Genomic DNA, 13,845 nt, shown 5'->3' on the forward strand with positions numbered 1-13,845 from the left:
CCTCAGTGATGTTGGTACGCATATTATTGGGCCCCGAACAATGCTGATTTTACACCGTTTTCAATGGGGCCTGAATTAGTGGAGTACACCCAAAAATGCACAAAAAATGGAGATGTCGTTTACAGGTCAATATCCTCGTACGGCTAGCTCATAGAGCTATGGGCTAGCTCAGTTATAGAGCTATGGGCTAGCTTCGAGTTTTTTTTAGCCTTTGATCAAAGACCACACGACGAACTGCATGCAGTAGCCGAGCTGTGTGTGTTTTGTCGAGTAGTCTTTCTTCGTGCGTAGGTTTGGTGCTTAAACTAGTCTCCTCCAGCTCCTCGCTCTTGAGCGACTATCCATTTCGCCTCGGGCGAATTGAACGAAGGCTACGAGTTTTTGGAAACTAGTCTTCAAGGGCCGTGTCTAAAAAAGGGTTTTTAGAGCTATGGCTTATTGAATGTCAACATAATGTACGGTACCTACGTACAATCGACGGGAAAGACCCAGACCTAGCCCTGCACACAAAACTCAGACGCACACAAATGACGGGTACCAGCGCATAGTTCATTGAACTGAACAACTCGGTTGACAGCAGTAACCAATAGAAAAATCCCTACGATAATCTAATCTCTCTTCCGTCCAATTAAATGGCACGTTTTATCGTAATGGCTCTCGAGCAAGGTGTACGGCTATCCCATGCAGATACCAGTACATAGGCTAGCCGCTCATGTGCATGTAATACATGCACGCGTAGGGCTTACTACGGGCTCAGCAGTTCAGTGGAACTTAAAATCATGGTGTATTAATTTTCAGGAAGACTGACGCGTTTTATCAATCAAAACCTGTCTCGTCTTTCATGTCACAGAGTGTCTTTTCACTATCTGACATGGTGATCCAGCAGCTTGACCATGAGGTGAGAAATTCAAGGTATTTTAAGCTCACACTCCATGCAAACACCCCAGCGTGGTTTAGGCCTACATCATCATGCTCATAAGCGGGTACCGGCATGACCGCACACGGGGTAGCATGGTTTTAATCATTACTAGTATACCATCATGACCATGTGCCCGACATGTCCGAGCGTGGTAAAAAGATGGAGCCTCCATTTTTCCATGCTCAGATAAATGGTCATGGATACCCCCAGAACTGTGGGGTCCGACATCCGCCCCGCTCTGTTCGTGGGAAAGGGGCGGACGTGGGACCCCACAATTCTGGCATGTCTGGGGGAAGGTCATGTAGGTCATGGAGGAATGGTTTGAGTAACTTAAGTTGAACATGTTGAACTAACTACATGTAACTTGAAGTCTACGAATCACCTTTTTTAACATTTGGACACCGGGAACGAGTCATGATTAGCCACCAGAAAGCAAAAAGATGTCCAGACTAAAAGTGGTTTACTTATAAGTTAAAATTTTTTAGACCAGTCCAGTCTCATAGTCATGATCATACATGTACTGCACTGGACAAGTTGTCCGTTGGGACAACTGGACCATTTAGATAATCGACTGTTGGATAAGAGTCCATTAAAACAAGTCGACTTCGACCCAGAGATAAGTACATGTACATGGCCAGGGCACGTGGATGTTAAGCGGAAACTTAGCACCATTCAATTGATCTCCATTACCTGATTACAATCTGACAATGGAGATCCATGCTATGCACAAAGTGCTAGGTGATGTGTTTGGGTGAAATTTGCGTGCATTTCCCACACAGGCCTCAGGGTACAGCACGCATGGGTTCATGACTAGTGGCAATGGATGGTGTATGGATGGTGCAGTAAAGGAAAATTCCAGTTATGATTGTAAGGTTTACTCACATGTGGGCAGAAAAGAGAAATTTCCCCTTCAAATCGGAAATGCAAATTGCTGTTGTGCTCGACGTCACCTTCCTCTTCATTTAGCAGTTCAAACTGTATGCTAATGTACCTGGAGATGACGTCACAATGCACCGGCCGTGCACCGAGCTAGCAGACCATTTACAAAAAGCATATGCAACATCGACATGTTGCCTGTACGTGTGCATGTATTTCACCTGGGCTTTTTACCGGTAGCCTTAGACAATATTGGAGATGGTTATTAATTGACAACATGTGTTTTTTAATCCAATTTCTTGATTTAAATCTGTAAACTTTTGTATAAAAGTATACTGGAACACAAATTGAGTTGGAGGACAAAACAAAAATTTTGGTTCATTACTGCAGCCACAAGTAGCTATACATGTACACTGTACGTGCATTAGACCAAAACTGCCTGTGATAAGATTCAAAATATGAGGGTTTATCTGACCTAAACAATGGACCTTCACCTTGGTCCTTTTGTTAACAGGCTCACTTGACCCAAACCTCCCATATGCAATTTCTGGTACATTCTTTGAAAATTTCAGCGATTATTTCTGAAACCCCAATGAATCCAAATTTCTGTTTGATGCAGTTTTTTCTCCTGCTGGAAAAGTGTTTTTTAAGACGATTTTTATCAAGCCGCAATGCAGACGACACAATAAATTGCTGTCATTAACCCAATTGAAGTCTACCTACTAATTCAGAATTCTTCCCATTCAGACTGTATAAAAAAAATTGTAATTGGGACTGTAGTGCAAACAGTGCAGTTACGGCATGGGTGGGATGCGCGCAACCAGTGCATGTCAGTCGATCAAGTGTGCTGGCATGCCTTGCGCGTGATACTTGATGTAAACAGTGCATGGTGAACGTTGCCCACGAAGATCGCTGTGTTTATTGTGAAGAAATTTGCTGCTTTTTGTCACAAGAAAACAATCTTCATTTTCCCGTTTCCTGTTTGTGAGTACAAAACCAGTTATTAAACACGACATGAGTCAAGTGTTACTAGACAGAATAAGTGGGTATTTTTAGCTCATTTGAGTCAAAGTATTTCAATCTAATAGCGTAAACGTAGCTCAAGAGTGTGAGTCTCAATGTTGTTGTTTCATTTTGTGTTTGTACAACACAGCAGGATACATGATACCAGACCAGCTCTGTACATTTCGGTCATTCATGAAAAAAAGTAAAACCCACTCCAGCTGTGTTTTTATCCGTCCTGTTGACTACATGTAGATAGCGTGTTCAAAATGTGTTAGTTATATCAATAGTTGTCACTGGTTCCATGAAAAATCAGTAGGCATATGCAAAGATCCTGTAGACCCGTAGTCTAGATACTTTGCATTCTTGGGCATGTACCGTACGTGTACAGGTGTACACACGTGCTCTGTGATGTATTGTACATGTTAATGAAAACAGTGGAGATTGTTGTAGAAGGCCTCTGGCTGTGCTCTTTGAAGTTTGATTACATGCTTGTACACAGAAGTCTCAGTTACCATGGAAACTGAAGAGCCTGTTGCCAAAATCAAACCCACTGACTTCAGTATGTGCGTAAAATGTCAGAAGGAGGACAAAAATGAAAAATTGTCAACATCCAAACTGTTGTCCTCATATGAAACTTTTTGCAAGAAGTTAATTTGAGGGCTGAATTTTGTTATCCTGACTTCATTAATAGTGCAAAAAGATTGTGGGGATTGACAAGTCAGGATCTTGCAGAGAAAGATGCAAAGTGGCAGAGGAATTGCTATAGTGATGCGACTTCAAGTTGTAAAATTGGAAGAGACAGAAAGAAAGGGCAAAAAAGTGATTCAGGCTAAGAAAAAAGGCCATCCGTCTTCACCTGCCACATGCACAAATACTGGAAAAGTCACTAGATCGGCGATTGAACAATTTAATCGTCAGGACTGTTTTCTTTTGTCAGGGAACAGATAGCTCTAAATATAATGAAAAGAAGCATGCGTGCCCAAGCGCAAGTTGTGGAAATGCAAAAAAAGAGATTTTGAGAAGCAGTGATAACGATTCCTGGAAGGTACGGCTTGCAGGCACAATAGCAAATTGGGACCTGGTTCCAAGGGATGTAGTGTACCACGACACTTGCAAGATTGGAGCATGGCGTAAATTTGTGCAGGGTCCTAAAAGATACGCAAGTCAGACATGTGTAGACACGAGCCTGGTCTGAGTTTTTGATAATCTGCAAGAGCAAATTGATTCTTGGGAATACATTACCACAAACAAACACTTATAACGCACAGTATATTGAATTCAACAATAACACGCAGAGCATTAATTGCTAAAATATCAGAATATGTACCAACCATTGTTTTATCACAACATAAGGGTAACATGCCAGTTGTACTGCACTCTAAACAAGCAGGACGAGAGGCAGTTGATAATGCTCAAGACGAACGATCTGATCCAAAGTCAGTCTTCAAATGTGCAAAAATAATCAGGCGTGCCATATCAAATGTAAAAAATGTGGAGTTTCACTGGATCTCTGGATGGTTCGGGTGACTCTGGTATTCCTGTTGAACTTATGACCATGATAAAATCGATACTGCATGGTCGCAAAACTGCTACAACAAAAGCTCTAGAGCAAGCTTTGCTTAAATTGTGTGTAATAATCTCACAGACCACCATACAGGAATGTAAGACTTCAAGACAAGTGTCACATGTGGCAAAATCTGAGTCTGCTTCATCAGATTTCTGCATACAGTTTGAAAGTCCATATGCAATAGGTCTATCCTTATGGATGGATCATAACCTATGTACGTAGCCAGAAAGCTGTGACACTACTGAGCAATGCTAATGCTGGTATATCATACAGTCGTGTCAGTCAAGTATGTAACCAGCTTGCTTAAGCTGTTCAAAAGAACACGATGGATAATGGTGTGTTTTTCCCACCTGGTTTGGTGAACAGGTGGTGAAAGGCAAGCCAGATTTGAGCCTCTGCTGGCAATATAGATAAACAGGTTGACACGTACGATGGGAAGAACAGCTTCCATGCAATAGCAGTGAACGTTTATCAGTCTGTCACTGCAAGGAATGAAACTGTGGTTGGTCCCCTGGGCCTCACTAAGTCCTCAGCAGGTTCTCTCGTTGATGTCCCGAGTACTTGCGTTAAACTTTTTGAGTGCAACATAACTGGCAATCCAAAACCACGCATCAGTACATTGTACGAGTCTTACACACTAGGGCTGCACGAGGAACATTTCCAGTTCTCATTGCTTGATGACTTCCGGTAGTTTGGCTGATTGCAAGGTACCGGTATGTCAATAGGCCAAGAAGGTTTGCCCTTCAAGCAGTAAAGATGACTGAAAACATACCCTAATCTGAGTCTGCCGATGAAACAGATTACATGGATACACTTCCTATACAAATGATAGCAATGAAATAATGAGTGATAACTGTGTTAATGTTGAAACTGTCATTGGTAAAAATGTGAATGATGAAAACACCAGTGATGAACATCAGGTCTCGTCTGATCCTGCGTACAGTTCAACATGTACTACCTGTGTATCAAATAACCCTGACCAAACCTCAAATCCTCACTATCAGATGAATGTGTTAAAAAATCTGACGACATCAGAAAATGTGGGAATCCAAATCAATGTGTGCCAGTATGGTCAGCGTATAATTCTCAAACGAAACAAACCAGACTTCGCGTATGAGGATGGTACAGGCATTGATAAAGTTTGAACTCTCCCCATCATAAATGCCCCTGCACTCAAGTGGTCAACCTTAGTAACTGCACTTGGACAACTCCATAAGCGTAATGTGCTAGTTTCAGGTAGTGAGAGGAAGCTTGTTGTTACATTTGACATGGATCTCTACAAAAGAGTTCTCAAGCTGGAATACTTGAACCCCCAGTATAAAGATAAGTGGGTAGTATGCCCAGGAGCCTTTCACACTTCTTTGTGTGCTCTCAGGTGTTTAGGAAAGACAGTGGAAGGTAGTGGAATTGATGAGGCTTGGAAAGAAGCAGATTTGTACAGCTCTGTAGCAGTAAGTCAAATTATTAATGGTAGTCATCACAGCAGGGCCCTTGAAGCTCCTTTGGTAACCCTTCAGGTATTGTTTGACCTGTGGATTGAAGCCTTTTTTTTCAGAATATCCTGCTGTATACAAGGCCCTACAAGACAGTGTTGTGATGCTTTTAAATGCATGCGTAAAACAAAGAGGATGTTCGAGAAGCCCACATGGCATTACTGGCAACAGTTCAATCCCTTGACCCTCACAAGACAGCTTGCAAATTTTGATGCCAAACATGCAACATATCCATTATTTCAGTGGGCCCGTATGTACATGAGACAGATGATGACGCTGACTGCAATTCTAGCGTACAACATGTCAGGGTGACTGGTTCTACACCTGTCTGCTCTTGAAAACTATTGTGTTTACTTCTTTGCCTATGACAGGCTGGTGTATGCACAGCACGTTCCAGAATATCTTGCATTAATGGATCAGTTGAAATCCACAGACCCTGACATATGGCAGGCATTTCTGATGCAGAATTTCACAGTAAATACCTCCAACAATATCCCAGGAACACTGCAACAAGAGCCTGAAAGGCAATGGTTCCATAAGTGGCATAATGCAATCTTCTGCCACATTGTTGAAATTTTGCATGTGTGCTCCTGGGTTAACAAGGATTGCAAATGAGGCAGAGAACATGGTTGGCATGCCAAACACGATAAGAACGGAGCACCATTGTCTCAATTCATCTACTGTAAAGAGACAAGAGCTTGCCTTTGAAAACCAAAACTGCACAAACTTCTTGCCCCTTGTGACATTTTCACATCCCAGGAAACCCATCTTGTCAATATGATAACTAAGGAGATAATTTCAGAACCGACAAGAGAAAGCATTTTGTCTGTTGAATCACAGGGGCTGTCTGCACTGAAGAAATTTGTTGAAGAAGGTATCTGTGGAGATATACAAATCTATTGGATAAAATGAGTAAATGCAAGATTTTCCATGGAATTCTACTGCCAAGCAGATTGAGCTGCAGGCCAAAGATAGTGCCATAACAGTGCTTGCTACATGTACGTCATGTCTCATGTCAAGATTGCTGGTTGTGGTACGTTCATCCCGTGAGGTGAACCTTGAAGAGGTCATGGGGAAATATGAATTTTCACCCATCAATCGCACACTGATTGAAGCCTGATGGCTCTCTTCATCCAACTCTGGACAGGAGTAAGATTATCACCGTACTGGAGAACCTCCCAGCAACATCATCAGAGAACAGATCACCAGAATCTGTAACAGAACTTCCAAAAACCACAGATAATCAGTGTGGTTTGATGTGCCTCTTAGTTGATAGAATGGCCGTTGTACAAAAGCCCATGGCAGTAAAATAATTCAAAAGTTGCAAGGCTCTTAGTTATGCATATGTTTCACTCATAGATGCAAAAGCTTGTTGTTATACGATTGTCCAAGTTGTATTCGACAATTATTGTGTGGGAGGATCGCTGAAAGAAACTACCAGAGAATGGCGTCGAGGTGGTATAAAGTACATGTACATGTACCTGTCAGAAGCTACAAGGTAGAGTATGCTACGCAAGTCAGAGATGCCAAAGCATTTCTAAGAAGCAATGCAACAAAGGATTCACTAATGCTTTACCTTGCACAGAAGCTCATCAGCTATTCCAAAACTCACATTATTACAGCCACATGACATGCAGTGATGTGATGTCAAATAAACCAGGAACCATAAATCCAGGAGTCAGCTCCCAGGAGGAGGCTGACACCCTCATGATTCTCCATGCGTGTGAAGCGGCCAGAGTAAGATGTACTGTCCATATTTACAGTCAGGACACCGATGTACTAGTTCTGGCAATAAGGCACGCTCCTCAACTTGGCAAAAAAATCAGCACTGGTCATGGGTACTGGTGACCGTCGTCGGTTGATAATGCTAGAGCCTATCTACAAAGCTCTTGGGCCAGAGAAAGCAACAGGTTTATGCAAATGGCATGCAATCACTGGCTGTGACACAGCAGGCCACATAAGTAGTAAATCTAAAAAATCATACCTAGAGGCATACCTGAAGGCAAGTCCTGAGACAGTGGCAGCATTTCTTTACTTGGTAATGGTAAGGAACCATCTGCTGATACTATAACTGGCTGTGCATCATTTCTGTGCAGTCTGTTTTGTCGGACAGGTATCAGCATATCCGAACCTCATAATCTCAGATGAAAGTTGTTCAAGCAAGAAGGACACGACAAAGGGGTTGACCTTCTCCCACTAGCACTGGGTGCCTGGAAGGAACACATACTCAGGGCACATTGCCAAGCAGCTGTATGGGAGAGCAGGATTTAATTCTCCAGCCTACGATACCAGATCCGCTCAAGCTTGGATGGATAAGGGAAGATAGAGGCTTGGTGCCTGTGTTGTCAGAAGTTCCCCTAACCCCCCCCCCAGTCTGTTGTTGAGCTTGTGCGATGCAAATGTGGCGCCAGCAATCCTAGTTCCACCAACAACTTTGCAACTGCAAGGTGCTCCTGCAAAGCCAAGAATCTTTTTTGCACCGAACTCTGCTGATGTGAAGCTGAAGAGGAAAGATGCGAAAATACTGCTAGTCGTCCGGATGCAGTCATGTTGAATGAACAGATGGCAGTAGACAATCAGTTTTATTTTCCAATGGCATACTGTACAAATCCAAATACATAAACTCCCACGTAGTGTAATTAAACAACGTAGTCTGTTTTGGAAGGATCGGCCTGTTTTTTCCTTACCGTTAAAGCAGTAATCTTAACCCCTTGACGACGGGAATTTCTTCTCGAAAGCCGACTCCAAGAATTCCAGCCTCGCTTGGCCACGAAGGCCACCTGCCAAACCGCAAATTCTCGGTTTGTGACCATACGTACTCTGCACACTTTGAATTAAACGGTGAAAAGGCTGATTGTTCGGTGGCATGCGGCTCTACTCACCTTCCACATTCCCGTTGCCTCTTTTCAAAGTGGGGACTATTGTGAAGCTGGTGATTATGGTGCAAATTCGGTCTTTTCATTTCTGGGCTACGCACTAAGACCAATTACCATATGCAAGAGCCATGGTCTGCCTTCTTTCACCATGTTCGCTCAAGTGTGGGCCGAGAATAATAGCTGAAAAGCGGGCTTAGGATCTCAATCTTTACAGTGTATCTAGGCGCCTCCCGGCACGAAGGGGTTAAGGTTAACCTAGTATAAACAAGTATGCAGTGTACATGTATAGCCTATGTTATGCCAAAGAATTAGGCTAATGAATAAAAATGTCGAATTCGGTTTAAGATTATTTGGATCTTGACCTGTGGAAAAAGACATGTAAGTCATTTTGTTTTGTTGCTACCTGAGGCCTTTCACTATAGGTCATGCCCACATGGGCTGCCCCAAGCTTAATACAGTGCTCCCCTTTCTTATGAAAAAGTGTGACACGCCCCCAAAGGGGGATAAACAAAAATATGTAATCAAAGTATGTTTTGTACATGCGGTTCACTGTACTGGATGCCAATAAGAGAAGTAAAGACACCAAGATGGTCCATTACAACATGGTTTTCTACGAATCGCATCTGTCCCCACTTGTATTAATATGGCCCCGCCCCCAAAAGAAGCAAAAGCATCTAACAGAAGTACATGTGTACAGTACACATGTACATCTGCATCCCCCAAAAGCCAAAATGGCTTGGCACAGGTTATCATGCAATATGCATTTATGTATTAGTGCCACTGACCTTGTTTGGGTGTGCTATTATCTGTCACTTTGACCCTCCTTTATCTCCCCTGTCACAGTGCTCATGTTGGTATGGTCCTTGCACGTGTACCAATTTAACTGCATGCGGTTGTTTTTGCCCTTCAGGAAGCTTCAAATGTATCTCAGGGAGGTGGGGTGAACCAATTTGAAATTGACTCTGTTGTTGACGACAGTCATTTCCTCTGACATTCAAGATTAAATGGCAGGAATGTACATGTACATGATTCATAATGGTTGTGAAGGCCTCTGTGTTTCCCTTGATGGTGCTGCGGTGGGAACCATTTTCCAACAGGTACCGGTACTGGTGGATGTATACACGTACATGTCCAGTCCATGTACCAGCACGTGTACATTGCACATGTCAATCAATTAGTATGAAAATGACGTTCAGTGTAGATAAAAACCCCACCTCCGGCATCAAGTTTCTGCTTGCATACAGCTGTTCAGATTCATGTTCTTCAATGAATGTTGCTTCTTTGAAATCAACAGATGATCTTGACTTACTGAGTCAATTATAGTCTGTTTTTTAATCAAAACACTAAAGGCCTGGTAACAATTATTGACAAAATTATCCTTGGTTGCAGCCTTCTTTGAAGTCCGAAATTCATTGATGTTGCAATTGTAAATGACGTACATGTACATATACCGGTCATAACAGTGTACATGTATGTACATGTACATGTACACCGTAAATGTTAAACCCCCTCTGTGGCAGAAAGTGGCTCTGCCCCCAGCATGCTGAAGTGTAGACATAGCTAGACATTACCACTTTTTTGTAGGTAAAAGTTTTGGCTTAGGCGCACTGGTAAAGTTGTGAGTGATAGATGTATTATGCAAGTTGTGACAAATTTCTTACCCGTGGTTTAACAAAGTAGTTTGGTCTCAGATGCAAATTGGTGTTACCTACCGGTACTGTTTGGCCGACAGTTATTAACGGTGTCCTGTCTGGCAGAGCGCAGAACTTGACTCACAGAGGCACAGCACAACCACCATGGGACGTGGCACCCTATTGGGATGATACTGTCACACATTTTTGTACAGCTGTTGGAGAGTTGCAACTATCTGTTGAGTTAACTGCTGTGGAAGTTTCCTCTTAAAATTTTGGCTAGGGTGGCATTCCAAACGTTGTGGGGGATCAATTGCCTAACTTTTTTGCGGTCAAGGAAGCTTCCTATCAAGTATTGTGTTGCTTTCAAATGTACTGTATGGAAACTTTGCTGGATGGTTCACTTCTTGGTACCCTATCCTACTTTATCAAGCATACCGGTATGCTGGAATGACAGAGATAACACTACGTGTATGTCGTGTTGTGAATTCTGAACTTTTGATGAACTTACTTGTACGACAGCTATAAACCTTGTAAGTCAGTTTCATGAAACCTCAACTTGGTGCTCAGCTTTGGTAAACCAGCACAGTGAGAAGTGTGCCTTGGGTCAGACTTGCTGCAGACATTACATTGAGAGTTGCCTGAGTCCAGTGTACAAGTACATGTACATTATTTTGAACCCCACATGCACTAAGCGATCAGTCGAAGACTTGTCCTCGGAAGTTTTCAAATCGCCATGACGACAACAGTGGAGCTGTCCAGCTTGACCCCGGAGGGACTGACCATTTCCATCGATCCCGCAGTAGTGTTTTCAGATCTCTTGTTCAATGCTGATCTGGCTAGAGGACGTTGTGTGAGTTGAAGGGCGGGCAGTGAAGATGCCTGCCACTGTTTTCTTTTAAAGGGACTGCATGTGTATTAATAGTACAGGCATGCAACTTTTTTCCTTGGATCAGCTGATTTCCTCATTTTTTTTGGTTCACACTCATACCTCATAATTGAAACACACCATACAAAGTCTTGTACAGGTTGGAATTTCCTTGTTTTCTGTCATAGTCCAAGTTGCATGCCTGAAAGTACATGTAGTGAATTCATGCTGATTTGTAGAAAATGAGCATACCACTTCATACATGTACTGATGGTACATGAACCGGTGTCAGTACATGTACATTGAACAGGAAAGCTGTTGGTGCATGTAGGCAGACTTTAACAGCAAAAGATAGTGTACATGTATGTACAGTACTGTAAGATTATAGACATTCATGTACATGTACATGTAATTATACATGTAGCCTGCTTCTAAAAGGAGTAATGTACCATACTATACTGGTATTTGCCAGTGACGTACATGTATCTTATGCTACTGTTTTTGGTGTGAAAATTAGATACATTTACCGTTACATGTACAAAATGTACATGTACATGTATACAAACTTGTAGCAAGAAAGCAAGACGATTTACTGGAATTTTTTTCACGGTTAATATACATGTACCGGTATTTACAAAACAGTACTTACATGTACATGTATTCTGTTATACTATTTTAAAACCATGCTTGTATAGTGCAATGGTGATCCTTACATGTACATGTATGTTTCAAGGAGATTAGGTGTTGCCTTTGTCCAGGTAGTACATCTACATGTAAGAACTACATGTAAGAACTACATGTACATACATGTACCGTACACTGTACATCTACAGTGTTCATGTAGTTAGTAGGAAATCATGCACACCAGTACTTGTAAATGTACATGTACATTGTACTTAGGTGTATGTGTGCATGTGTCACAGGTTTACATGTCCACTCATGGGGAGTGGAACATTTACACGGACTTGTTGAGCACATTGTGCATTTGTACGTTAAGCATCCAGACGTGCGTCTGAGTCACCCATCCTGTTGGTGTGCGTCTGGGGAAGTGAAGGGATTGCTTGGATCTCCTGAAGAGAAGCACTTAAGGAAACTAAAGAACAAGGGCAGTTGGCATTGATGGAATTAACTAAGTTTCCTTGTTTCCAAAGAGAGAATTCAGCTTTTAGAAAGCATCCAGGCATGTCAGAATATACATGTACATGTACCCACAGTGTACATTGTGTGTACACATGTACACTGTACATGTACATGTATAGCCCTTCTACATGTATGCTTTCTCTTTTAACAAACCTTGATTTACATACATGTACATGTAATGCAGATTATGCATACTATTACTCACTGCTTTTATACTCGCGTACTGTACAAGTACATACTGGTACTAGTACATTGGTGGTTGTTTCGGTACTTGTTATAGAGCAAGGTCACCTTGTATTTAAGAAAGCTGTTGATGATCTGATTTGGATGGTTTTAGCCAAACACTTTACTGCTTTGCCTCCTTTAATCTAACTGCCCAAAACCCGCCATACTCCAACAGCAGGTTTTGTGAGGTTTTGGCAGGTTTGGTACCGTACCTGAGGAAGTTGTTGTTGAATTTTGTGAGACTTGGGATGGTGTTGGATTCTATGTGAGTTAGGACACACACAGGTCACTGTGTGCAGTGTCTGGCTTGCTGTACCAATTGTTGGACTATGCTTGATTTTGTCAGGTTTGATACTGTTCAGTGCAAGTCATCCTATACTGCATAGACTCATCCATACCATATCACTCAAACTCCAACGGCCTCATTCTGTTGGAGTTTATCAGGTTTGGTACACTAACCTGCATGTACAAGTACATAGACAAGTACATGAACCTGTTGGATTTTGTGAGGTTCAGTATGCTTTCTAGTGCAGGAGACTAGGGGGTTAGGGTTAAACTCAACATGCGGAATTTATGTACATACCCTATGCACACCAGGGAAGATCACAGACGTCATGTACCAATTTGAGTCTTCTTGGTGTAGCAGTATTTTCCATTTAAGCAAATAGTCTTCCTTCTGGAAATAACCAAGGTTTAGCACATGTAGGGGTACATGTACTTGTACTAGCACAGGATGGAGCTGATTTCTCAATCATTTTCTACTTCTGCATAGATGTATTGTTGTGCTGTATCGGTACCTCCAAAAGTTCTGGGTTTTATAATGATGTGCTGTGCTTGTTCTTGACCGAAAACAATCTGGTTTACTCACGACGAGAAAGAACAAACTAGGTTCTTCCTGAGTCTTCCAACATGGACCGGGAAACCAATAGCACATTTTTTTGGCCTCGCATTCTGTACACATGAATTCTTCAAAGTCTTCCATGATTTTGCAGGATCTTGGAGAGTTGGAGTTAGCAGATTACTGTGCATACAGTTACATGTACCGGTACATGCATCTTAATGCTTTGGTATTTCTGTGGTTGTCTTTGTTTCAGCCACCTCTGGTGCAAGCTGTGTTCTATGGGGATGCTGATGAGGTCAGAGGCCTGGTGTATATGAATGAAGATGTCAACAGCGCAGTAAGTCCATTGGGGGAAGGGGTCACTTGAACCTCACACCAGTAAAATTGACAACTGGAGGCTTAGA

At 42.3% G+C, this 13,845-nt stretch overlaps 1 protein-coding gene across 14 annotated transcripts in view; it reads left to right on the forward strand.

The window, feature by feature from the left end:
* Window positions 1-708: 708 nt before the first annotated feature.
* ankrd28 (ankyrin repeat domain 28) overlaps window positions 709-13,845 on the forward strand; it is a 57,061-nt gene continuing 43,924 nt past the window's right edge. For 4 of the 14 annotated variants that reach the window (XM_087147938.1, XM_087147945.1, XM_087147940.1 and 1 more), the window contains exons 1-2: window positions 10,514-11,220; window positions 13,695-13,778. In XM_087147938.1, coding sequence (XP_087004064.1) covers window positions 11,104-11,220; window positions 13,695-13,778 — 201 coding nt within the window. In that variant the 5' untranslated portion in view covers window positions 10,514-11,103. Of the gene's footprint in view, window positions 899-10,511; window positions 11,221-13,694; window positions 13,779-13,845 lie in introns of those variants that run through there. The other 10 variants (XM_087147944.1, XM_087147943.1, XM_087147948.1 and 7 more) reach the window with 8 other exon arrangements.

The sequence above is a fragment of the Acanthaster planci genome, linkage group LG17, assembly GCF_054643075.1.
Source record: "Acanthaster planci isolate LZ-2023a linkage group LG17, COTS_SCS, whole genome shotgun sequence".
NCBI lineage: Eukaryota > Metazoa > Echinodermata > Asteroidea > Valvatida > Acanthasteridae > Acanthaster > Acanthaster planci.